This window comes from Myotis daubentonii, chromosome 7, assembly GCF_963259705.1.
Source record: "Myotis daubentonii chromosome 7, mMyoDau2.1, whole genome shotgun sequence".
In the NCBI taxonomy this organism is placed as follows: domain Eukaryota; kingdom Metazoa; phylum Chordata; class Mammalia; order Chiroptera; family Vespertilionidae; genus Myotis; species Myotis daubentonii.
The window spans coordinates 31,546,241-31,572,684 of NC_081846.1; the positions used below are offsets into that span (position 1 = coordinate 31,546,241).

At 44.6% G+C, this 26,444-nt stretch overlaps 1 protein-coding gene, 3 non-coding genes and 1 pseudogene across 4 annotated transcripts; 1 reads left to right on the forward strand and 4 right to left on the reverse strand.

Moving 5' to 3' along the window:
• Positions 1–929: 929 nt before the first annotated feature.
• NCL (nucleolin) lies at positions 930–12,341 on the reverse strand. The gene is made up of 14 exons (XM_059703511.1): positions 12,165–12,341; positions 10,882–10,995; positions 9,233–9,725; positions 8,635–8,841; positions 7,997–8,083; positions 7,662–7,803; positions 6,768–6,892; positions 5,245–5,368; positions 4,573–4,730; positions 3,930–4,053; positions 3,566–3,699; positions 2,915–3,041; positions 1,494–1,717; positions 930–1,396 (listed from the first exon to the last, which is right to left on the reverse strand). Exons 1-14 carry the CDS (start codon positions 12,180–12,182, stop codon positions 1,320–1,322), a joined length of 2,154 nt encoding a protein of 717 aa, XP_059559494.1. The 5' UTR covers positions 12,183–12,341; the 3' UTR covers positions 930–1,319.
• On the reverse strand, positions 2,727–2,861 carry LOC132238941 (small nucleolar RNA SNORA75). The gene has a single exon (XR_009453909.1). It is a non-coding gene; the product is annotated as a small nucleolar RNA SNORA75 (small nucleolar RNA).
• LOC132238951 (small nucleolar RNA SNORD20) lies at positions 3,368–3,446 on the reverse strand. Its single transcript, XR_009453918.1, has one exon. It is a non-coding gene; the product is annotated as a small nucleolar RNA SNORD20 (small nucleolar RNA).
• Positions 7,885–7,954, reverse strand: LOC132238950 (small nucleolar RNA SNORD82). The gene has a single exon (XR_009453917.1). It is a non-coding gene; the product is annotated as a small nucleolar RNA SNORD82 (small nucleolar RNA).
• An 8,375-nt stretch (positions 12,342–20,716) lies between the features above and the next one.
• On the forward strand, positions 20,717–21,266 carry LOC132237939 (ferritin light chain-like; annotated as a pseudogene).
• Positions 21,267–26,444: the final 5,178 nt, after the last annotated feature.

A 26,444-nucleotide genomic window follows, 5' to 3' on the forward strand; every position in this document is an offset into this window, starting at 1 on the left:
CTGTTTGGCTCAGTGGATAGTGCATCCACCTGCAGACTGGTGTCCCAGGTTCAATTCCAATCAAGGGCACATGTAGGAGGTAGCTGATCAATGATTCTCTCATCATTGATGTTTCCCTCACTCCCTCTCTGAAATCAAAATACATTTTTTAAAAACTCAGCTGTCACCGGGGGTACTTTAAAACTTTTCCTTGATTTCAGAGGGAGAAACATGAAAATCATTGGTCAGTTGTCTCCTGCATGCCCCCTACTGGGGATCAAGCCTGCAACTCCAGCATGTGCCCAGACCAGGAATTGAACTATGACCTCTGGCTCATACATTTTCACTCAACCATTGAGCCACATCAGCTGGGCTGGTGCACCATTTTCCAAGTAAATGTATCATGTCAGTCCCTTGACCCTAGACATCTCGTCAGCCTTTAACTTCTAACAAAAGTGTGTGTGTGTGTGTGTGTGTTTGTGTAACAGGGGCAGGGAATGTTTAGTAAGTCAGTTAGAATGTCCGGGTACTGCACATAGTGCAAAACCAAAGGCCTTTCTTATAGCTCCACCTAAGGTTGCTGGAAGATAGACCAAAAAATACCAGGTCCATCATCTATTGGATTGGTAGCTTCTTCCCCAGCCTCACAGTCCTCATTGGTCCATCCATCCGACATTAGTCACTGACTATTCCAGAATCCATACTCTCAGCGTATATCTAAGGAGGCCTAACCAAAGGGCTCCTGTTCCTCTTTCCCGAGCTTGTCAGAACACAGTGGCCTCCCAAGAAGCCAGAGGAAACTTCCATTTCACCAAACTTGTGGCTGGAGCATTTGAAACCTAAGCATCAAGCATTTTCATCAGGGGTGGGATGGATCTGAAGTGGGTTTACCATGCTCCACCTTCAACAATATTCCAGGAGAAACACTCTAGGAAGTACAAGTCTGGCACCAGAGTTTAGGACTTTTAATTTGTCCCATAGCTGCTGAAGCAAAATTATGATAAAACATTCTGCTTTCCTTTATATCCCAACAAACACACAAAAAAAACTATTTGTAGGAAAAAAATGGTTTTGTACACGGGAAGAAACAATATAAATTCAAAACTTACAGATAAGGGTTAGCTCTACCACTCATCTCTTTAAAAAGTTTATACGAATATCCAGTCAAAACCAACAGGTTATCTCCTTTGAAATGTTATCTAAATGGATTTCCAAGTAGACCACAGGACTGTATACTGTCTTGGAATGTCCTTAGAAGGCTCTGTCATTGATCAGGTAACAGAGTAAAAACACCAGAGTCCTTTCTTTTTCAAATGGAAGAGGGAAAGACAGGGATAGAACTAATCAAACTTCGTCTTCTTTCCTTGTGGCTTATGGTCTCCCCCTCCTCCTCTGCCTCCTCGGAAGCCTCCTCGACCTGAAGGAAGGGAAGACATCATTAAAGAACAGGTGCAAAGCTGCCAGGTCTCCCTCCCCCAGTGATAGTGACCACTGATGACCCCAATGATCCTTACCTCCAAAACCTCCCCGGCCTCGGCCACCAAATCCACCTCGGCCTCCTCTGCCGCCGCCTCTGCCTCCAAAGCCACCTCTGCCTCCACCACGACCCCCGAAGCCACCTTCACCCTTAGGCTTGGCCCAGTCCAAAGTAACTTTGTTTCCATCAATTTCACCATCTTCCATGGCCTCCTTAGCGGCTTTGGCATCTTCCTCACTGTTGAAGTCTACAAAACCAAACCTAAAACACCAAATAAAATTATCCATTATAAAGCAAAGATATATGGAAAATACACTCTAACTTCATTCATTCCAGCAGGCTCTTCAAAAATGGAATCATTTTCCCCACTAGAAATGTAAATTGAATCCATTCCAGACCACTAAATGATTCCATTTTAACCTTTCTTATACATAATACATGGCTAACATATTGTTTTATATAAACAAACATTTCTCTTACTTTTATGGAACCATCCCTACTGGCTTTATTTACTTATTTTAATATATATTTTTATTACTGATTTGAGACAAAGGGAGAGGGGAGAGATAGAAACATCAATGATCACAGAGGATCTGGGGATCAAGCCCACAACCCAGGCATGTGCCCTGATCAGGAATCGAACCGTGACCTACTGGTTCATGGGTCAATTCAGCCTTAACTAGCCTTAAATCACTTTCAGCACAGGTTCCACTGGTGCAGCATCTTCTTTCTCAGGGATCATGGCCTCAGCCAGCTGCTTTTCATTTATCCAAATCAACACCAGTTTTTCTATCTCTCCAATTTCCTGTGATCATTGTTTTTCGAGCACTTTCACACAGCAACATCAGCACTCGTTTTAAAATCATGCTAAGCTTCCATTTCACCAGCAAAACACACAAAAATATTCACAGCACAATTTCCTGAGATGCTAACAACTAGAAGTTTAGAGGAAAACTGATTTACATTCTCTCCCATCTGTGGCCTGAGAGATGCTTTTTGTCATGCTAACGTATCAGCATAAAAGGGTTATCAGGTCTAGATGAAAGGGCCTAGAACTGCAGTTTTGTTATTAGAAATATTTTTTTCTGTGAACAAGTTGGTCAAGAACAGAACTGTTTGAGATGGGAGACATTTAAGAACTGAGGTTTGACTCACATATTGGACATCGATCCCTGAGAAAGTAGCCTTGCTCAATTGAGGAAAGACCAAAGTGGCAAGAGTAGCTCTCTCCAGAAAGTTGAAACTGGGTTTACTGACAGCCTAAATGCAAAAATGTCTCACAAAACAGCAGAATATACCTCTGAAGACAGGAGGCAAAATAATGCTAGCTCTGTGAATTGTCTCTTCTTCTCGTGCGAATCCATAAACTGCCACAGAGCGACAGAAAGGAGCTCATTGAGAAGACACACTGGATGAGAGGTCCCCACTCAGTAGACACTGTACCCTCCTGCACCTTACCCTTTGGAAGAGCCCGTCTCCCGGTCAGTGACTATCCTTGCCCGGACAGAGCCATCAAATGACTCCTTCAATGTCTCTTCCGTAGTCTCCTCAGACAGACCTTTCACAAATAGAGTTTTGGATGGCTCTGGGGAAGAACAAAAAATAATCATTCATAATGATGACATGGATTTATGTAATGTTTAGAATGACCACTAGCCAAGAATGCTTGTTGTATCGGAACCCTCAAGTGTCTCTATGAGAAAAAGAAGGTAATCTTAGACAACTAATACTTAATGAAATCAAAGGGCTTAAATCAACTGCTATCTCAAGTCTACTTTGACCACCAAAGCAGATCTTTTACAAAAGCAGGAGAGCCAACCCAAACAAGTGAGACAGATCTCAAGCAGGAAGCTACAACCACTACACAGGGCAGTAAACCACGGGCAAATCTGTTGCTCAGAGCTGACGTGGCTGGATCAGAACTTGACTATCTAGAGGAATTTTCTTGGATTTCATCAATTATTTCTCAGATAATCAGTCATCATATCCAGTGTCATTTACTCAGCAACAACAGAAAAAAAAAATTCACCTCTAGATCTGACCCAAGTTGAAGCATGGCACTGAGGAGAGCTATCCCCCAACCACAACACCCTGGTAATTGTAACTTACGGCTTCTTGCATTAGGCGATCCTCTGGGTCCTTGCAATTCCAGCCTGATTGCTCTGCCCTCAATTTCTCTTTTATTACAGGAATTTAAAGCTTCTTTAGCATCTTCAAATGAAGCAAATTCTATAAATGCATACCTGAGGATGAACAATACTTAGAATAAGTTACCAAGCTCATGGCTCCTCTGCAATCGTACCTGATGCCATAAGCCTTTTCTCCCTGCTAAAGCAAATAAATGAGGCTCTTAATTTTATACTGATTTGTATAGCTAAAAATGATACAGCTTCCAACAGGGTTACAGGATTATATCAATTCAAAACACTCTTACAGCCAATGACTGACAACATAAAGATACAAATTACTATACCCTTTAGATTTGCCATTTTGGTTCTGGGGCACTTTGATAAAAGTTGCCTTTTCAAATACTTCCTGAAGAGTTTCTTCTGTTGCACTGTAGGAAAGGTTGCTTAAAACCAGAGTTTTTGATTCACCTACAAATAAAGAGATGCCAAATTAAAACTGTGAAACAGTGGTTCGCAACTTCAGTCACAGCTATATCTTGTTCTTAAGAATTTCTGTGCTTAGGAGAGTTAACATACTAATGTTGATGCAGATAGAATCCCATTCCGAGCGTCTCAATATACTGAGTACCTATAATGCACCGTTATGTCTGGCTTCCTTCCATTCCTATTATTCAAAAGTGTAAGCTGACTACTGATCTATATCTTCCTAGAACAAAACTCTAATTTTAAAATTTACATTAAATAAAATTTTAAAAATGTACATGAAGTCATTCAAAATATAAAACAAAGAAGTTAAACTTGTCTATGTTCTAATGCAAAATGATTTCATATAGCTCTCATTCAAAACACAGAATTACTATTACAAATAGAAGCATAACTTGCTTAACTACATCTACACTCAATCATCCATCTTATATCAAATTCAAAGATGCAAAGGATTTCACTCCATCAATTCTAGAACTTTGTAGGAAGCCCATAAATTCTTACCACTCCAAGTGCTGTTCTTTCCACCTCTATGGTCTTGATTTTGACCTTTCTCTCCAGTATAGTACAGAGAAATGGATCGCCCATCTATTTCTGTCCCTTGCTTTTCTTCCAAGGTTTTCTCTGCATCAGCTTCTGTCTTAAATTCAATATAAGCAATCCTGCAAAAGGGTGTTTTTTTTTTAAAAAAAAAGAATTTGCTTGATTTTTAAAACCATATTAATTTTTTTAAATTATATTTTTTATTGATTTCAGAGAGGGGAAAGAGACAGAAACATCAATGATGAGAGAGAATCTGACTGGCCACCTCCTACGTGCCCCACACTGGGGATTGAGCCCGCAACCTGGCTGGCCCCAAACAGCGACCTCCTGGTTCACAGGTCGACGCTCAATCACTGAGCCATGAAGGTTGGACAATCATTAACTTTTAACACAAATAATTGCCATTCCTTACAAAGCATACACTATATATTTTGTAGTCCTTTTTTCACATTAACTCCTCTTTTAAAATCACTATAAATTAAGTACATTATCCCGATTGTACAGATAGGAAATTAAGGCACAGGTTATAGATTTGCCCAAATCACACACAGGAAAAGTTGGGCCATTCCTTTTATAAATTAGAATCACATTGATTTATAAAACTCTTAACATTCTGATAGACACAAAACATACCCTTTACTTTTTCCATCCTTGCTGACTAATCTGATCTCCATAGCATCTTCAAACACTTCTTTTAATTCGTCCTGAGTAACTTTATAAGGCAGATTTTTTGCCAACAGTGTTCTTGCATCTCGATCTAAATTTTAAAAAACACAAAATGAATTGGATGGGTTAAAAGACCTTTCTCCTTACCTCCAAGATATTGCATCTTGATCTAAATTTTAAAAAACACAAAATGAATTGGATGGGTTAAAAGACCTTTCTCCTTACCTCCAAGATACTGACCAATAGAAAAGTTCTGTTTAATAATTTGGGGTCCTATAAGTGTACAAGACAGACACCAATAGTATGGCAATACAGCAGTAGCAAGACACAAGCTCCTGTCACACCCGACATCAAACTATGTGCTGGATACATGGAACTCAACCTAGTAGGTGCTTAGCAGTTTGTTTCAAAAATGTATTTTCGCCCTAGCTAGTTTGGTTCAGTGGGTAGAGAACATCAGCCTATGGACTGAAGGATCCCGGATGTGATTCTGGTCAAGGGCACATGCCTGGGTTGTAGATTTGATCCCCAGTGGGGGGCATGCAGAAGGCAGCGATCCAAGATTCTTTCTCATCATTGATGTTTCTCTCTCTCCCTTCCTCTCTGAAATCAAAATATGTATTTTTAAATATATTTTTATTGATTTCAGAGAGAAAGGCAGAGGGAGAGAGATGGAAACATCAATGATGAAAGAATCATGGATTGGCTGCCTCCTACACACCCCACACCGGGTATCGAACCATGACTTCCTGGCTCATAGGTCAATCCTCAACCACTGAGCCACACCAGCTGGGCATTTTAAATTTAAAGTCATGAGCAGCACTGGCTGGTGTGGCTCAGTTGGTTGGGCAAAGGCACAAGTCTGGGTTGTGGGCTTGATCTTCCAGGTGGCCGATTGATGGATCTCTCTCAAAAATCAATTTAAAAATCTTACTGCCTCCTGCACGCCCCACATTGGGGTTCAAGCCTACAACCTGGCCATTTATATGCCCTGACCAGGAATGGAACCCTGACCACCTGGTTCATAGGTCACCGCTCACTGACTGAGCCATGATGGCTAGGCTATATTTCTTTTGAAGGTTTTTTTAAAATTTAGGAAAAGAGGCATCAATTGGCTGCCTCCTGCACGCACCCCGCCCCCTCCCCCAACGGGGGGAATCAAGCCTGCAACCTGGGCATTTGTCCTGACTGGGAATTTGAACAGGCAACCTTTTGGTGCATGGGATGATGTTCACCAACTCAGTCACACTGGCCAGAGCTAAACAGTTATTTTTTATTAGTCCATTCTTGCTTGCTGACTCAGGAATTTCTAGCACCAGCAAATACTGCCAGGCACTACTGTAAACATTTTTAACATTCTAATTTATTTAATCCCCACAACACTGGGGGGGGGGGGGGGGGAGTAATTATTTAACCTGGCCAGTTAGTCTAGAAATATATCAATGAAGGAATTACCTCTCAGTATCACAATTACTTAAAGCAGTACATACCTTTTTTACTGTCTTTTCCCTTTGGTTTTTCTAGTTTAATTTCATTGCCAAAGACTTTTAAACCAGTGAGTTCTAAGGCTTTTTCCAGGTCCTCAGCAGATTCAAAATCCACATAGCCAAACTTCCTTTAAGGTGATAAGGCAAAGGATAAAAATTACAGTTTTTAAAAAACAGAAGACCCCTCATTAACATGTATTCTAGACAAATAGCAACACTAATGCGATGGGGCAAACGGATTAAGTTAAAAAGCACCATACTCTATTAGCAAAATTAAGTAAGACACTGAAAACTCAGGATACAGACTGAGGTGTAAGTACCAAGACCTGATGCAGATCCACCTCTGAGTTTGTCTTTTTAAAAAATGTTTCATTGACTTTCCAGAGAGGAAGGGAGAGGGACAGAGAGCTAGAAACATCGATCCGCTGCCTCCTGCACACCCCCTACCAGGGATGTGCCTCCAACCAAGGTACATGCCCTTGACCGGAATCAAACTGGGACCCTTCAGTCTGCAGGCCAACGCTCTATCCACTGAGCCAAACCAGTTAGGGCATGAGTTTGTCTTTATTAACTACACTGCTCATAACAGCTAACAAAAGAACTTGTTAAAGCATCAAGGTAGGAGAATCCTATCTGGTTATTTGTATCTAATAGTTTCAAATTAAATATTTTTAAGAATAAAAGCTGATAGCTTATTAAAAATTATTTTGTGCTATATCAAAAGTTAAGGGAGATTATGGAAACTTCAATTGGGGAAGGTCATACAATTTAATAATCTAAGTAACAGTTCATTAATGTCTAAACTTCGAAGACACATTCATGCTTAAGAGTAAAGTACTAATGTTCTAAAAAGGGAGGGAAAAAAGTATTAGCAGACCCAGGAGTACAATGGCTTACCTGGACACACCAATTCTGACATCCACAACAGCAAGATCGTTTTTAGCAAAAACATCACTGATACCCGTTTTTAATTCAGGAGCAGACTTGTTGAAGTTCAGGTTTCCAACAAAGAGATTGAAAGCTGTAGTCGGTTCTGTGGCTGCACAAAAAATTAACTCAAATTAATCTGATTTATAAAGTATGGGATGAATTTGATTTCCAACATAAATTTCTATACATAGCACATCAGCATACTGCAATGTAACATCAGGTTTCAGTATTAAGTCCCTTTTTTGTTCATCACTTGTGCTATTAGGTGCAAATCCCTCCCCCTCTCCATTCTGACAAGTTACCTTCCACTTTCTGTTTCTTGGCCTCAGGAGCAGCTTTCTGTTTGGCCATTTCCTTCTTTCGTTTTCCAGGTGCTTCTTTGACAGGCTCTGGACAAGATTTCAAACAAACTGTGTTATCCATAAGTAGCCACACATATTCAGTATCTTCATTAACACTAGATTGCCCAAGGAAGTCATTTTGACTGCTTTTTAATTTCAATTAGAAAAACAATGATGTATATAATGACAGAGTTTCTTAGAATTTGGTGACTTTTTATACAACATATAAATGCGTTTATTAGTAATTGTAGTTACCTCCCCCTCCTTCATTTCCGGTATATATATATATATGTGTTATACCTATATTGCCCAAAAGCAGTCATTTTGACTGCTTGGGAAATTATGACTCTTATTATTGAAATTGAGTAAATTTCTTATATGACCAGTTCGGCTGTGTATTGAAATTCATGAAAGAAATGTCGAATAGAAGTGAGTTATTGGAAAAGCTAAGGAACATAAGTGAAGAGTGCTCCGATATTATTCTTTCACAATGCAGTCATTTTGACTGCTTTTGGGCAATATAGGTATATACAAAATTTCGGTCTTTCTAGTGTTAAATAAAACTCATACCAAATCACTTTAGAATCTAGCTCAATTACCTTCCTCCTCCTCTTCCTCATCATCCTCGTCATCCTCGTCTTCATCGTCCTCTTCATCATCTTCTTCATCATCATCATCATCATCATCATCTTCATCGTCGTCCTCATCTTCATCCTCAGCTGTGCTCTTGGCCTTCACAGGAACAGCTTTTACAGGAGCCTTCTTGCCTTTGGCTGGTACAATCTCCATCGGTTCTTCTTCAGAGTCTGAAAGAGAAGCTACCTAGTCAAAAACTCAAGAGAATTATCCCCAAACCAACATAGTTTCAGATAAATCTAAAGGAAAAAAAAATACATAATACAATACTGTGCTTAGTAATTATAGCAAGAATTAACAGATTACTTGGAAGCAAAACCCTATATTATGAAAACTACTCATAGAATGTGCTGTGTTAAACATTTTCTCAGAGACAGGCAATCATTCATGGCTAACTAACACCCTAGTATACAACCAGCACGGAGAATCCCTGGGAGGGTTTTTATCTAATCCCCATGGTGTCATGGAAGGATATGTCTGCATGTTGCCCACCCACTCCACAACCTCACCCTAACGTACCTTGCAAACAAGAGCCCAAGAACTACCAATAGAACGCCTTACCATCTTCTTCATCATCATCCTCATCCTCATCCTCATCCTCATCTTCGTCATCATCCTCATCATCTGAGGCAGGAGCAGCAGCAGTAGCTTTCATCACTGCTGGCTGAATTTCATCCTCATCTTCATCCTCATCCTCCTCATCGTCATCATCCTCCTCTTCACTATCGTCATCATCTTCCTCATCACTATCTTCCTTCTTGGCATTCTTGCCGTTCTTTGCTCCCTTGACAGGGATGGCTGCTCCCTTCTTACCAGGAGTTGCTACCAATGCTTTGCCTGGTGTGCCTCCCTTCTTACCAGGTGTGGCTAATGCTTTGGCTGGTGTAACTGCTGCCTTTTTGCCAGGGGTTGGCACAGCCACTGCCTTTTTGCCAGGGGTGACAACTGCTTTCTTGCCTGGTGTGGCAACTGCTATCTTTTTTGTTGGGGAAACCATCACCTTCTTTCCTGGAGTTGTGGTAGCCTTCTTGCCTTTTTTCTGAGGAATGATAATCTGTAAATTAAATAAAAATAAACATGAGTCTATTTTTAAACTCAAAAAGTGAGCATTGGTTCCCACATAAATGAGTGCTAAATTCTGGCACTACCTCTGGTTCAAGACCACATAGTATTAGGTATACACTAGCATGTTAAGCTATAGCATCATGTTACATGTCCTTCTCTGTACCCATGAAATCACAGTACTCATTTTCAGGTAAAATATCCAATCATAATGAATCCTTAACACTTCAAATACCTCTGGACCCAGACTTGTGCTTTGGCAAAGCTCTTCACCTCGCCCAAAAGTACCCAAATGCAGTCTAAAAATAGACTATCTGGATCTCATCTGCTACTGTGTGGCTCTAGGAAAGATTTTCTAAAGCCTCAAATTGTTTTCTCTTCTGACAATGATAACTAATGTTACATGTTGTTTTAAGGATTATGAATTTCTGTAACTAAAAAGCTCTGTTAAGTGTTATTAAATCATTTGGGAAGGTGGTATAAAGTTCACTGAAAGCTCAGTATTAGGACCAGAGATAAAATGAGTATCAAATAGGCTGGACAGTCCTTGCAAAATTAATATGAAGTGTGAGCAGTTAGCTTGATAAAAACATTATCTACATTCAAGTCACACTCAAAGTTACTTCTTGTTGACCATCAGTTTTGTCAAGTTATGTGTTAAAATAAGACTTATTGTAGTTGTCTTTACAGTAAGCAACAGTAGCCAGGAGTACCAGAGTGTCATTGTCAGCACAAAGGGAGCTGGCATTCCTCCCTCCACATTATAAAATGTGACTAGTGTTACAAAACTCATACAAAAACACAGAGACCTGCTTGGCGGCTAGAAAAGGATTCCGGTAAGACTGATCTCAGACCTGAATATAATGCTCAGCACCGCCACATACAAGACAGCTAGCTGTCCAGGCTGTTTCCTCATCTAGTATGTGGGGCTAGCATGTTGAAACTGGAAAAATGATTTAATACATCATCATGAGGAAGAGGCTCTAGTTTTTTCTCTCAAGCTCATCCAAATACTTACCCTTATAGTAATTTTGACACTCAACCATTTCAATAAGGCATGTATGAAGGAATACAATCTTACCTTTGCCAGTATTTTCACGCATACAACACGACTGTACATGACTCTGCATTAAATTGTACATAATTACCTCTTCTCCACTGCTTTCATCTTCTTCATCTGACATTTCCTCATCTTCACTATCTTCTTCTACCTCCTTTGGAGGAGGAGCCATTTTCTTGGGGTCACCTTGATTTTTACCAGCCTACAACAGACACAGTCATTAGCACATTACACCTCCCACATTTCAGGCCACTCACATTTTGCTCACATTCTTCATAGTACAATGGTCACCTCCCTTTCTCTGAACCCACTTTTCATTCTGTCAATTACAAATAACATAAACCAACCCTAGGTAAAAAGACAATTTCAAAGAAATCATCTCCCTCTTCCTATTGCCTTAAGCACACCCGTTTTAAAATTTATACTTCCAAAATCTACTCTTATATCAGGCACAATTTCTTAATACTCACTAGCCTACAATGGAACCATTTTAATGCCAACAACTCAAAACCTCACCTGGGGAAAACTGCCTTAAAAAAACCCTTTGATGATGGCAGTAGAGGTGTCCTAACATATGGTGACAGATTTGACTGTATAGTGAACACGTGGTGCAATACACAGATCTTGTAACATAGAAACCCACACTTAAACCTATTATGTTCATGTTGGCCAATGTCACCCCAATAGTTTGAGGGAAAAAAAGCCTTCAGTAAATTCTGGCACTTTATCCCACCACTCCTCTGACATTAAATCAGGGCAACATTAAAGAAAAATCATGTCTTTAAGACCATTGGTCTTACAATTTTCCTTTCCCGGGGAAACCCCGCCCCAGGGCCACGTGGGGCCATCTCCACCATGTGCGCGCAGCCAGGCACAGAGAGCACGCGGCGGGGCCTCCTTCCGGGGTCCACTTCATAGTTAAGATCCTATAGGCCGCGGGCCTCCAAATGAAGAAATCCCACCGCTCCCCACCTCACGGAACGGTCCCCTCCGGAGACGCCAGAACCCACGCGGCACGGCCCACGTGGCGGGCCGCCCGCCGAGGCACGTGCGTCAGGAGGCGGTGTCCCGCTCGCACCGGTCCCAGGAGTTTGGCCTCATCCCTCTACCAAGGCGCAGCGCCCCCTCGGGACTACGCTCAGTCCCGGAGTCTTTCCACGCCGTTTCAGCAACACCTGCAAGCTCTCCACCTCGCCAAAAAAGTACCCAAAAAACGCGAGACCTCCGCACTGCTCACGCGAGACTTCCCGCAGCATGGCGCCCTCGAATGCGCCTGGGACGGCGCGCAGGCCCTCCTCCTCGCGGCGCCGCGCGCGCGCTCCTCAGAAAATAGGCCTCGGCGTCCGTGATTGCGCGAGGAAGGCCTCTTACCTTTGCGAGCTTCACCATGGCGGCGGCTTATGAGGGTGGAGTGTGTAGCGGGTGAGTGGCGCAGATGTGCCCAGAGGAACCAAACGGCGTCGATGGCGGCCGCTGGTACTGAAGAACCGGAGCGCGTACGTCTCGCTACCAGCTAGAGCTCGAGACTGAGGCGAAAGACTGAGCCTGCCCAGTAATCCCCTCTGGAAAGGCGACGACTGTGCCCTCGTGACTCCACTTCAACCAACCAGAGTTTGCGCTCATCCCACGAGCCAATTGCGAATCTCTATCGAGGACGTCGCGGGGCGGGGCCTGGGCAGGAGTGGGCGGGCCAAGGCCGCCGGAGGAGAGGGTGGAGATTCCGTTTCGGCGGCCTGGGGGGAGGGTCGCTTTGTGCAAGGCCGGTGTTGATTGGGTGGTGGGCGCGCTGTGACCGAAGCGCCCCTCCGCGGAGCCTGCGCCTTGGGACGGACATTTTTTGGCGCCGCGTGTGTCGATCTTGCGGCGCCGTGGGTACCGGCCCTCTCCTGCTCCCGGTGTGTCGGGATCCTGTCGACTCGGGCAGAGTTTTGCGATGTCCCCGCCCCGCACTCCATGCTTAGCCTCTCGGCTGCCATGGAGAAAGGAATTCGCCTATATTTCCTTGATGAGCCCGAGACCTGGGTTCACAACGCCGGAGAGGGAGGCCCACCTTAGCCCCGGGTCTGCAGGTGATTCCTTCCCGGGCCACGCGCCTAACGTTGCCTCCGGAGAGCTGTGCATAAAGGCAGCCGGGGCTGGTGTGGGAGGCAACCAATCCATGTGTCTCTCTTGCATTGATGTTTCTCTCCCACTCTCCCTCCCTTCCAATCTCTGAAAAGAAATGGGGAAAATACCTCCAGGTGAGGATTAAAAATAAACTAACAGTTCAAGCAGGGAATTGGTTCCAAGGTTAGTAGAATTGCTGAGAAGCCCAATGGGACCTAAGACACCAGCAGGAAGTTGCTGCCACCCACAGACTACCCCTTTCCAGGGATCAGGAAACCGGCCTCGGGCGCCAGAGTGAAAGGACCTGGCCGTGGCCTCCTAGAGGCGCCTGAGAAGCTCAGAGACGCGGGGCTCAGCCCTCAGCTCCCCGACTGTGCCAGTGACCAGGGACCCCTGAGCCTGCAGGAGGGCGGGTCCTGGGCCAGAGTCACCGCCCCTGACTCCCCTGCTGCACCTCCCAGTCCAGGCCCTGGTCAGCTCCCCCCACTCCCTCCAGGAGGCCGGCCGGCTGGAGAGCAGTCCTGCCTGCGATGCGCAGGCCGGCGTTTCTAACCGTACTGCTCGGCAGCAGCTCGGAAAACCTTCCAGGAGCTCCAAATGGATCTGGCCTCTGGTTGCCATCTCCCCGGCATCTATTCCCTGTCTTCTCTCCAGGGACCCTCGCTTCTCCCCCTCTCCCTCCCCCTCCCCCAGCATTTACCCATTTTCCACTTCACGGGGAGAAAGCAGACCTCCTGGGTGTTCCCACCTGGGAGTTGCAGACAGCCCTGGTCCTTAGCTGTCCCCTCCAGGCCCGGGAAAGCTGGAGGCTCTCTAAAACAGCGGTTCTCGCCGAAACCGGTTTGGCTCAGTGGATAGAGCGTCGGCCTGCAGACTGAAAGGCCCCAGGTTCGATTCCGGTCAAGGGCATGTACCTTGGTTTGCGGGCACATCCCCAGTAGGAGGTGTGCAGGAGGCAGCTGGTCGACGTTTCTCTCTCATCGATGTTCCTCTCTATCTCTCTCCCTTCCTCTCTGTAAAAATCAATAAAATATATTTTAAAAATAAAACAGCGGTTCTCAACCTGTGGGGCGCGACCCCTTTGGGGGTCGAACGACCCTTTCACAGGGGTCGCCTAAGACCATTGGAAAACACATAGATAATTACATATTGTTTTTGTGATTAATCACTATACTTTAATTACGTTCAATTTGTAACAATGAAAATACATCCTGCATATCAGATATTTACATTACGATTCATAACAGTAGCAAAATTACAGTGATGACGTAGCAACGAAAATAATTTTATGGTTGGGGGTCACCACAACATGAGGAACTGTATTAAAGGGTCGCGCATTGGGAAGGTTGAGAACCACTGCTCTAAAACAATGTTCTTTCACTGGGGACAGGGGAGCCTCTCTCTGCCTCACCCTCACCCTCACCCTCACCCTCACCCTCCTCCTCCTTTCCCTCTCTTGTCCTTCACCAGAGCAAGCTGCAGGGAGAGGAGAAAAGTTGCTGCCAGTCCCTCTCAGGACCCCAACACCCTCTTGGTTGCTAGCCCAAAGGACACTAGTGAACCTTCTCTTTCTGCATCTCTCTCTGGCTTTTTCCTTGGCGGTGTCCTCCATGGAACGTCTCCCCTGCCTCCTTTCCCTTCCTCCACCCTGTAAGTTCCCTCCTTGGATAATGCCCTTGACTCTGTGGTCTCAACTCCTTTCTGTATATACCCCTGCCTCCTGCCCTCTGCTTGGTGCACCTTCTCTGGCAGCAGCCAGGGTTCCACCTCCCAGTGGAGAGCTGCCCCCCTCCCCCCACCATGGTGCCCAAATGGTGCTCCTCTCCAGGAACAGCTTGCCTCCTGGGATCCAGAAAGCTGCCTTTGGTGTTCTATAACTCTTCACATTCAGAACGTCACAAACTGAACGTCACAGCTTCTTCCACCCGAACTGCCATTTTTCATATCTCGTTAAATGAGACACAGCAGCCAGCCTCGGTGCCAAGAGCCAGATGTCACCTTAGACCCAACCTCACCCTCTACTCCCACAGCAGGGGCTTCCCAAGGCCTGGCCTTCGGATGTCTTTGGGATCCGTCCACTACTCTGGCCACTACTTCCATTTAAGCCTTCATTTCCTGCCCGGATCAATGCAGCAACTCTGAAGCAGCCTCCCCAACACCAGCCTCCCTGGCACCTGTAGCGTAAGCCACCACACTGCACACACCTGGTTTTTAAATCAACGGTTATGGGTTATGGGTGCGTATGCTTCATGAGGTCTACACAGTGTCAGCAAATGACTGGTGCTCAGTAAATGCTGATTCCACGAATGATGGCTTAGAGTTGTTGGAGGAATGTCAGGATAAGCCAGGGAGGTCCCAGGAACGCTGGTGGGTATTCCAGACAGTGTGGTATCACAGATACTCCAGAGAACAGGGCACCTGCTCTAGGTCCTCCAATCTAACCCCAGCCCATGGCCACCTTGCCTGAGTGGGAGCAGGCTTCCCAGCAAAGGACTGTCTTTCCTGAATCCCCACTGTTCCCCGCCTGGGCCTCAGCTTCTGTTCCTGTCCAGTCCTCCATCTGCCCTCCTGTGCAGAGGATTGAAAGAAGGTGAGGTTGAAAGTAGCTGAGGGTCTGGACCTCAGCCTTGTAAATTCAGAAACCTGAAATTTTAAAAGATCATTTAGACCTCACACCCGTTAGGATGGCTAATATTTAAAAAAAAAAAAAAAAAAAAAAGCCCTAGCCAGTTTGGCTCAGTGGATAAAGTGTCAGCCCAAGACTGAAGGGTCCCGGGTTCCATTCCAGTCAAGGGCACATACTTCGGTTGCAGGCTCCATCCCCAGCCCCAGTGGAGGTGTGTGCAGGAGACAACCAATCCACGTGTCTCTCCCATCCATGTTTCTCCCTCTCTGTCTCTCCCCCTCCCTTCCACTCTCTTTAAAAATCAATGGAAAAATATCCTTGGGTGAGGATTAACAAAACAAACAAAACAAAAGAAGAAGTGTTGGTGGGGATGTGGAGAAATCGGAACCCTATTCTGTGCTAGTAGAAATGTAAAACAGTGCAGCTTCTTTGGAAAATAGTCTGGCAGCTCCTTAAATGCTTAAACAGAGTTACCATATAATCCCGCAAATCCACTCCTATGTATATACCCAAGAGAAATGAAATCATATGTCCATATAAAAATGTGTCCATATAAAAATGCCCTAGCTGGTTTGGTTCAACAGATGGAGCAGTGGTTCTCAACCTTCCTAATGCCAGGACCCTTTAATACAGTTCCTCATGTTGTGGTGACCCCCAATTTCATTGTTAAAATTGAACATAATTAAAGCATAGTGATTAATCACAAAAACAATATGTAATTATATATGTGTTCTCCAATGGTCTTAGGCGATCCCTGTGAAAGGGTCGTTCTACCCCCAAAAGGGGTCGAGACCCACAGGTTGAGAACCGCTGAGATAGAGCATTGGCCTGCGGACTGAAGGGTCCCGGGTTTGATTCCAGTCAAGGGCACATGCCCAGGTTGCGGGCTCGATCCCCAGTAGGGGGCCTGCAGGAGGCAGCTGATCAATGATTCTCTGTCATCACTGATGTTTCTATCTCTCTCTGAAATCAATAAAAAATATATAAATATATAATTGACTGGGAATTGAACCATGACCTCCTGGTTCATAGGTTGACGCTCAACCATTGACCATCGGTCAGGCTGAATTGTACACTTTTGTGGATGAAAAAAGGGTTCTGTAGAAAGTAACCTCACAGGATGGTCTGATCATAAACTCCTAACTGGGCAGCTCATGGTGAGTAGTCACAGCCCATATCTATAGCTTTGTTTTTTATTTTTTATTTATTTTTAAAAAAATATATTTTATTGATTTTTTTACAGAGAGGAAAGGAGAGAGATAGAGAGTTAGAAACATAGATGAGAGAGAAACATCGATCAGCTGCCTCCTGCACACCTCCCACTGGGGATGTGCCTGCAACCCAGATACATGCCCTTGACCAAAATCGAACCTGGGACCTTTCCGTCCGCAGGCCGACGCTCTATCCACTGAGCCAAACCGGTTTCGGCTATAACTTTGTTTTTTAAGTATGTTTTTATTGATTTTTAGAGAGAGGGAAGGGAGAGGGAGAGATAGAAACTTCAATGATGAGAGAAAATCATTGATGGACTGCTTCCTGCATGCCCCCTACTGGGGATCCAGCCTGCAACCCGGGCATGTGCCCTGACCAGGAACTGAACCAGGGACCTCAGGGTGGATGGCACCACACTTAACCAACTGAGCCACACTGGCCAGGGCAGGCCCACAACTTTTTAGTAAAAGGTTTATCTTGGCCTTAAACAAGCCCTGTCCATTGTTTCTGTGCATCTAGGTTAACACATTTTTGAAATAACCACCTCAACAGCACATAATTATTACATAATTAACTATCCTATAATCCAATCCCTGCCTTCTTTCCCACCTCCATGTGATCTCCCTTATTTTCCCTCCTTAATTTCAACTGCATACAAAAAGCTGCTAAACTGTTATTTTCTGGAGCCTTTCAGATCTTGCTCCCCAGTATGTCGTCCGTTTGGCTCAAATAAACTCATAAAACTTTCCCACAGTTTCAGACGTTTTTTACATTGACACTTTAAAAGGGTGACTAAAAATAAATACATAAATAAATAAATAAATAAATAAGCCCTAGCCAGTTTGGCTCAGTGGGTAGAGCTTCGGCCTGCAAACGAAAGGGTTCCGGTTTTGATTCCCATCAAGGGCACGTACCTTAGTTGCAGGCTCCTCCCCGGCCCCGGCCCTGGTTGGGGGTTTGTGCAGAAGGCAACCAATCGATGTGTTTCTCTCACATTGATGTTTCTCTCTGTCTATCCCTCTCTCTTCCACTCTTTCTAAAAAATCAGTGGAAAAATATCCTCAGGTAAGGATTAAAAAAGAAAAAGGTGACTATTATGGCATATGAATGATATCACAATAACAAATTTTATATAAAAATATATGAAGTTCAAGGAGAAATACATGAACCATGACCATTATTTGGAGGCCTGCAGTGGAAGCTGAATCAGAGGTAGCTTGGCAAATTTGGAAGGCCAATTGACGACCTTCACAATATATCCAGAATCCCAGCCCTCCTCAGCATCACCACACTCCAAGACAGTGAGATCTAGTCCCAACTACCCCCTCTGCTTTCCAGCCTCATGGCTTTCTTTGAAATCTCTGGATTCACCCAGGTACACTCTCGCTTCCAAGTCTAGGTCCCGTTTCTCTCATCTGAGATCATGAGTGTGGCCATTTGATGCCTGTTGCCTCCCATGAGGTCAGCAGCAGCTCCAGAGCTCCGCATGGGGAGCTGGGCCTCGCCCGCTGCCTGGCAGAGCAGGAGCTCAGCAGATGTTTCTGGAGTAACCTGGAGTCAGGAAGAGCCTTATCAAGGAGATGTCATTTAGGTGGAGACCATAAGGGGAGGGGAGAGTGTCCTGGGCAGGCACAACAGCTGTACAAAGGCCCTAGGGCAGTGGTTCTCAACCTGTGGTTGCGACCCTTTTGGGGATCGAACGACCCTTTCATAGGGGTCGCCTAAGACCATCGGAGAACACATATATAATTACATATTGTTTTTGTGATTAATCACTAAGCTTTAATTATGTTCAGTTTTTAACAATGGAATTGAGGGTCACCACAACATGAGGAACTGTATTAAAGGGTCGTGGCATTAGGAAGGTTGAGAACCACTGCCCTAGAGAGAGGGCTGGTGCCCTCTTGAGGACTCAAGGGAGACAGAAGGACTTGAAGACTCTGGATCCAGGTCAAGGAAGACGATCCACAGCAGAGGGAGCTAGAGACGCAGATAGAGGTTTGAAAGACTTATGCATGAGACACCTTTCATTGCAGCTGCTCAAAACTGTTTTCATACTCAAGGGGATTCACTGGCTCCCAGTACTGCAAAGTGCTGGCACCCTGACTCAGCACGTCAGGACTGGCTTGATCCAGCAGCTCAAACATATCATCCTGGACTCTGTTTTGTGTCTTTCTTCCCCCACTTCTCCATGTCAGCTTCATGTTCAAACCAGCTTTCATCATTGTGGCAAAATGCATCTTGTTGCGGTTCAAGCAATAAACCTCATGTCTATATATCTTAGAGTCAGGAGGGAGCTAGAAATATCCTTCCCAGCTACCCCAGCTAAAAAGAAAGTCTACTCCACTGCCCTTGGTTTATAGGCCGACCCTGAAGCCAGGTAATGGGACTGTGCTGATAAGTGTGGGCCTGAGCCACCACCCTGCCCCCAGGCTCAGGTGGGTTGGTAGTTGGGACAGTGGGTATCCAAGAATAATCAAGGGAGTGGCTAGACAGCAGAGAAGGGTCATGGGAGATAACCACAGTAGCCAAAACACTCAAATTCTCAATCTACCAGCGTGGCTCAGCGTTTGAGCATCTACCCAGGAAGCAAGAGGTCACTGGTTCCATTCCAGATTTTGGGCTCGATCACCAATAGTGCAGAAGGCAGCCGATCGATTATGCTCTCGTCAATGTTTCTGTCTATCCCTGTCCCTTTCTCTCTCTCTAAAAAATAAAAATAAAAATAAATTAATCAATAAAAATGTTTTAAAAAGGAAGCTCAGCCCCAGCTGGTTTGGCTCAGTGGATAGAGCACTGACCTGCCGACTGAAGGGTCCCGGGTTTGATTCTGATCAAGAGCACATGCCTGGATCGCGGCTGGATCCCCAGGAGGGGGCGTGCAGGAGACAGCTGATCAATGTTAGCTCTCATCCTTGGAGTTTCTATCTCTCTCTTCCTCTCCCTTCTTCTCTGAAATCAATAAAAATAAAAAATAAAGCTCAAATTCTTTTTAAAAAATATATAATTTTATTGATTTCAGAGAGGAAGAGGGAGAGAGAGAAACATCAATGACAAGAGAGAATCATTGGTCAGCTATCTCTTGCACGCCCCCTACTGGGGATTGAGCCGCAACCCAGGCATGTGCCCTGGCTGGGAATCCAGCTGTGATCTCCTGGTTCATAGGTCAAGTCTCACTGGGTCAGAAAGCTCAAATTCTTAATTTCATTTTCTCATCTATATGGGGGTATCATCTTTACTTTGAGGGATTATAAAGAACAGACAAGTAAGTGCTGCCATCATCACGGAGGTGACCTCAGACAGAATACCCTGTTCTGGGAAGGAGGGGATGGGGGTGGGGGTGCTGATTTCCCTTCAGTGAAAGGAAAGGCTGGACGACCTGGCGATCACTATGCCAGTTTTACTGCTTGCTCAGGGTCCTTCTTGCTCAAGAGAAGTGCAGTGGCCCTTGTTGGCCAGCAGGTGGCAGCGCCGAGGCGATTCCTAGTTCCGGTGCAGCCCCAGGGCCTGCGCTGGGTGAAGGCTGCTGGGCCTCTCCAGGCTCAGCGCAGTGCTTTCTTCAGAACCTGAACTCTAAGGTGCCGCAGGCGTGGCTTCGTGGGCGTGTGACTCACACTTGGAAGGGCCCTGGGATCGATTTAAACCATACGGTTTCTTATGTGTGAAACCATAACAGTGTTGCACAGGAGCCCTGCATTTTAATTTTGCACTAGTCCCCAAATTATGGTGCAGGTGGCAGGGCTGGTCCTGCCTCAGGAGCCCCATTACTGCTATTTCCCACAAATGTGCTGGAACCTTCTTCCCTTTGTTGGGCCTTTGCTCAGTCTCCCAGGGCTCCTGATCATGCTTGTCTCCGTCAGCTTACCTTCTGCTGGGAAGCTGGAGAGGATGGGGACCCTACAGGGGGAAGATGGGACCCTATATGTAGCTTGGGGTGTGCCAGCAGGCTGCTGGCGCTGTGCCCTGGTCAGGGGTCAGCATGGGCTCTCTAATTTGTCAGAATTATTCCACGGAGGTGGAGGCTGCCGTCAACCGCCGGGCCAACCTGTATCTGTGGGCCTCCTACACCTACCTCTCTCTCGGCTTCTATTTCAACAGCGACAACGTGGCTCTCGAGGGCCTGGCCACTTCATCTGGGAGCTGGTGGAGAAGTGCAAAGGCACTGAGCATCCCTTAAAGATGCAAAACCAGTGCAGTGGCCCCATTCTCTTCCAGAATGTGCTGAAGCCTTCCCAAAATGAGTCGGGCAAAATTCAGGATGCCACGGAAGCGACCATGGCCTTAAAGAGGAACCTGAACCTGGCCCTTTTTGAGCTGCATGCCCTGGGTTCTACTGGCACAGACCTTCATCTTTATGACTTCCTGGAGACCCACGTCCTGGATGAGCAGGTGAAACTCATCAAGAAGATGGGCGACCTCTTGACTCACCTCTGCAGGCTGCCGGCCCCCAGGCTGAGCTGGGCAAGTATCTCTTCAAAAGGCTGACCCTCAAGCATGGCGAGGAGCCTTTGGAGCCCAGAGGCCTTTAGGGGGCCCCTCTGTATTCCCCTGGTGTCTGGCCTTTGCCAGAGTCTCTCCCTGAAGGAAAGGCCTTATTTATGGTAGAAGTCCAATAAATTTACTGTTTGGCAAATACCCAGGAATAAGGGTTTAAGGCAAGAATCAGCAATAGTTGCTACAATTAGATCAGTGAGGAAAATTATAAGAAACAGGATAGAGCCCTGACTGGTTTGGCTCAGTGGATAGAGCGTCGGCCTGCGGACCGAGGGGTCCCGGGTTCGATTCCAGTCAAGGGCATGTGCCTCGATGTTTCTCGCTCATCGATATTTCTAACTCTCTATCCCTCTCCCTTCCTCTCTGTAAAAAATAAATAAAATAAATTTTTTAAAAAAAGAAACAGGATAGTCTCAAAGTATCTCCCCATAAGATACTGATAAACGACTAATTTTATAATGAAGAAACCTGATGAAAATCATCTTAACCAAATGGCCAAAGTTAACATCACCAGGAATGAGGCAGATGGACATGACATGCCTCCTGATATAATGCACCAAGAAGGATACAACATTTGGGGGTAAGATTATCACATAAGTGGAAACAAAGAGTGATAAGGGGTTGATTGGAGGTTTGGGGAAGATGGGTCAAGACAGACTTTTCTGAGGTGGCAACATTTAAGCTTGGACCTGAGTGGTCACATCTGGAAAGGAGTATTCCAGGCAGTGGAAACAGCTACATTAAAGGACTCAAAGCACAGAAAGAAGACAAGTACTGGGCATGCAGTGAGGAGCAAAATGGAAAAGAGATCGAGGAGACAGGAGAGCCCCTATTACATAGGGCTTTGCAGTCCCATGGTAGGTGAATTTAGTTTTGTCTTTTTTAAAAAATATATTTTTATTGATTTCAGAGAGGAAAGGAGAGGGAGAGATAGAAACATCAATGATGAGAGAATCACTGATCGGCTGCCTCCTGCACACCCACCACTGGGGATTGAGCCCGCAACCTGGGCATGTGTCCTTTCAGTCCGCATTCTGACACTCTATTCACTGAGCCAAACCAGCTAGGTCAAGATTTGTCTTTTTTCCAAAAAATTTTTATTGTGGTAAAATATACATAAAATTTGCCATATTTAATTGTTTTTAAATATACAGTTTAATGGTATGAAATACATTTGTAATATTACACAACTATCACTGTCATCCATCTTCAGAACTTTTCAAAAATTATTTAGCCCCCCCAAAAAATAAATTAAAATAAGATAAATAAATAAAAATTATTTAGCTCAGCCAGCATGGCTCAGTGGTTGAGCGTCAACCTATGAACCAGGAGGTCAAGTCATGGTTCATTCCCGGTCAGGGCACAGGTTGTGGGCTCAATCCCCAGTGTGGGGCCTGCAGGAGGCAGCCGATCAATGATTCTCTCTCTTCATTGATGTTTCTCTCTCTCCCTCACCCTGCCTCTCTGAAATCAATAAAAATATATTTGGAAAAAAATATTTAAATATATTGGGGTGACATTGGTTAATAAAATTACATAGGTTTCAAGTGTACAATTCTATAATACATCACTGTGTGCCCACTACCCAAGGTCAAGCCATCTTCCATCACCATATATTTGACCCCCTTTACCCTTTACTACCTCCACAACCCTTTCCCTCTGTTAATCACCATACTATTGTCTGTGCCTCTAAGTTTTTGTTTGTCTCATTTGTTCATTTGTGCTTTCAGTTTTATTTTTTTTATTTTTATTTTTTTAATTAAATCTTTATTGTTCAGATTATTACATTTGTTCCTCTTTTTTTCCCCCCCATAACTCCCCTCCTCCCAGTTCCCGACCCACCCTCCGCCCTCACTCCCCACCCACTGTCCTCATCCATAGGTGCACGATTTTTGTCCAGTCTCTTCCCACATCTCCCACACCACTTTCCCCCCCAAGAATAGTCAGTCCATTCCCTTTCTATGTCCCTGATTCTATTATAATCAACAGTTCATTCTGTTCATCAGATTATTTATTCACTTGATACTTAGATTCACTTGTTGATAGATGCATATTTGTTGTTCATAATTTGTATTTTTACCTTTTTCTTCCTCTTCCTCTTCTTAAAGGATACCTTTCAGCATTTCATATAATCCTGGTTTGGTGGTGATGAACTCCTTTAGCTTTTCCTTATCTGTGAAGCTCTTTATCTGACCTTCAATTCTGAATGATCACTTTGCTGGATAAAGTAATCTTGGTTGTAGGTTCTTGGTATTCATCACTTTGAATATTTCTTGCCACTCCCTTCTGGCCTGCAAAGTTTCTGTTGAGAAATCAGCTGACAATCGTATGGGTATTCCCTTGTAGGTAACTGAGTTTCTTTCTCTTGCTATTTTTAAGATTCTCTCTTTATCTTTTGCTCTTGGCATTTTAATTATGATGTGTCTTGGTGTGGTCCTCTTTGGATTCCTTTTGTTTGGGGTTCTCCGTGCTTCTTGGACCTGTAAGTCCATTTCTTTCACCAGGTAGGGGAAGTTTTCTGTCATTATTTCTTCAAATAGGTTTTCAATATCTTGCTCTCCCTCATCTTCTGGCACCCCTATAATTCTGATGTTGGTACGCTTGAAGCTGTCCCAGAGGCTCCTTACACTATCCTCGCATTTTTGGATTCTTTTTTCATTTTGCTTTTCCGGTTGGATGTTTTTTGCTTCCTCGCATTTCAAATCATTGACTTGATTCTTGCGCTCCTCTGGTCTGCTGTCGGGCGTCTGTATAATATTCGTTATTTCAGTCTGTGTATGCTTAATTTGTAGTTGGTTCCCCAATATAAGATCGAGGGTCTTATTAGTTTTCGTGTAGATCTCATTAAGTTTATCGGCAGCTTCTAAACAGTTCTTGAGAGACCTTAAAAGTGTGGTTCTGAACTCTATATCTTCCTTTGACAATTTTGTCCTGTTTCTTTGTCTCCGCATTTTGTTATGCTTCCTTGGTGCACCCCCTAGTGGTCTTTGTTCGCAGTCTTATAGTTAAATCTTGATTGTTGTAGCTAATTCCAGGGAGGGTTTGACCTCCAGGCCAAGTGGCTATGAGAATCAGCTGTGTCAGCAGTGAGAGAACTTCTTTCCTCTAGGGAGGTGCTAATCTAGCCTTTGCCTGAGGCTATCCGGCAAATGCCTCTGTGCAGGGCTTGGGTAGGGCAGGTCGCACAGGATCAACAGGGTGGGCCGGAGAGAGCAGTTATGGCAGCTCTCAGTCCTGTCCCCAGGGGCTCTGCCTCTCTGAGTCCCAGCACCCGCTGCAAAGCTCAGAGAGAAAGCTGCACTCGCTCTGACCGAAGCCAGACAGTCCCGCTTCTCCCGTTTGAGTCTGGGTCCCTAAAGACTCGCCCGGATCTGGTGCTCAGAGTCTGCGACTCCCTCCCGATTGAAAACAACAACCGCGCCCTCCGCCGTCAGCCCGCTCCGCGCACTCCGCACCTCAGAATTTGACTTCAGCACTGCGCCTCCTCTGAGTGTCCGTGTGCGTTTCTCTTTCCTCCTAGTTGTAGGACTTCCACTCAGCCAGCGTTCCTGTGGTTCTGGGTGATGTCCCTTCCGTTTTTTGGTTTCACTTTTGAAGTAGTTGTTCAAAGCAGCAAACTCCGGCGTTAACCTATGCCGCCATCTTGGTTCTCTGGCGTGCTTTCAGTTTTATATTCTGCATATGAAATCACAGTTCTTCACTTTTTTTGGACTTATTTCGCTTAGCATGCTATATTCTTAAGAACCATCCATGTTGTCACGAATGGCAGTATTTCATCTTTTCTTATGACTGAGTAGTATTCCATTATATATATAGAACACATCTTTATCCAATTGTCTATCAAAATGTCCAGAACTTTTAAAAATTTGATTGGCTGATTTTGGAGAGAGAAGAATTGGAAAGAGAGATTTGTTGTTTCACTTATTTATGCATTCTTTGATTGATTCTTTTTTTTATTATTTTATTTTGATTTTTTTACAGAGAGGAAGGGAGAGGCATAGAGAGTTAGAAACATCGATGAGAGAGAAACGTCGATCAGCTGCCTCCTGCACACCCCCCACTGGGGATGTGCCCACAACCAAGGTACATGCCCTTGACCGGAATTGAACCTGGGACCCTTCAGTTCGCAGGCTGACGCTCTATCCACTGAGCCAAACCGGTTAGGGCCCTTGATTGATTCTTGTATGTGCTCTGATCAGGGATTGAACCTGCAACCTTGGTGAATTGGGATGATGCTCTAACCAACTGAGCAACCCAGCCAGAGCTGTCCAGAACTGTTTTTTGTTTTTTTTTTAAATTTTATTTATTTACTTATTTAATATACATTTTTATTGATTTCAGAGGAAGGGAGAGGGAGAGAGATAGAAACATCAATGATGAGAGAGTATCATTGATCAGCTGCCTCCTGCACGTTTCCCACTGGGGATCAAGCCCGCAACCCGGGCATGTGTCCTTGACCAGAATTGAACCCAGGACCCTTCAGTCTGTAGGCTGAAGCTCTATCCACTGAGCCAAACCAACTAGGACCAGAACTTTTTTTTATCTTGTAAAGCTAAAACTCTATACCCATTAAATAACAACTCCCCTCCCCGCTCCCCACAGACCTGGCAACCACCATTCTACTTCCTGTCTCTATGATTTTGACCACTCTATATATCTCATATAAGTGGAATCACACTGTACGTGACTGGCTTATTTCACTTAGCATAATGTTCTCAAGGTTCATCCATGTTGTAGAATGTGTCAGAATTTTCTTCCTCTTAAAGACTGAATATAAAATAAAAATCAAATCAAATCAGTGTTAAGGCTGAATAATATTTCATTGTATGGAGATATCACATTTTGCTTATCCATGCATCCATTGGTAGGCACATTTAGCTATTGCTAACATGAGTATGCTCTTTGAGACTCTGCTTTCAATTCTTTTGAATATATACCCAGAAGTGGAATTGCTGGGTCATATAATAGCTATATTTTTAAGAATATACATATTTTCTTATTGATTTCAGAGAAGAAGGGAGAGCATGAGATAAAAACATCAATGAGAATGTCAATCAGCTGCCTTCTGCACGCCCACACTGGGGATCGAGCCTACAACCCGGGCATGTGCCCTGACCAGGAATTGAACTGTGACCTCCTGGTTCATAGGTCAATGCTCAACCACTGAGCCTCACTGGCCAGGCTGATAGCTCCATTTTTAACTTTTTGAGGTA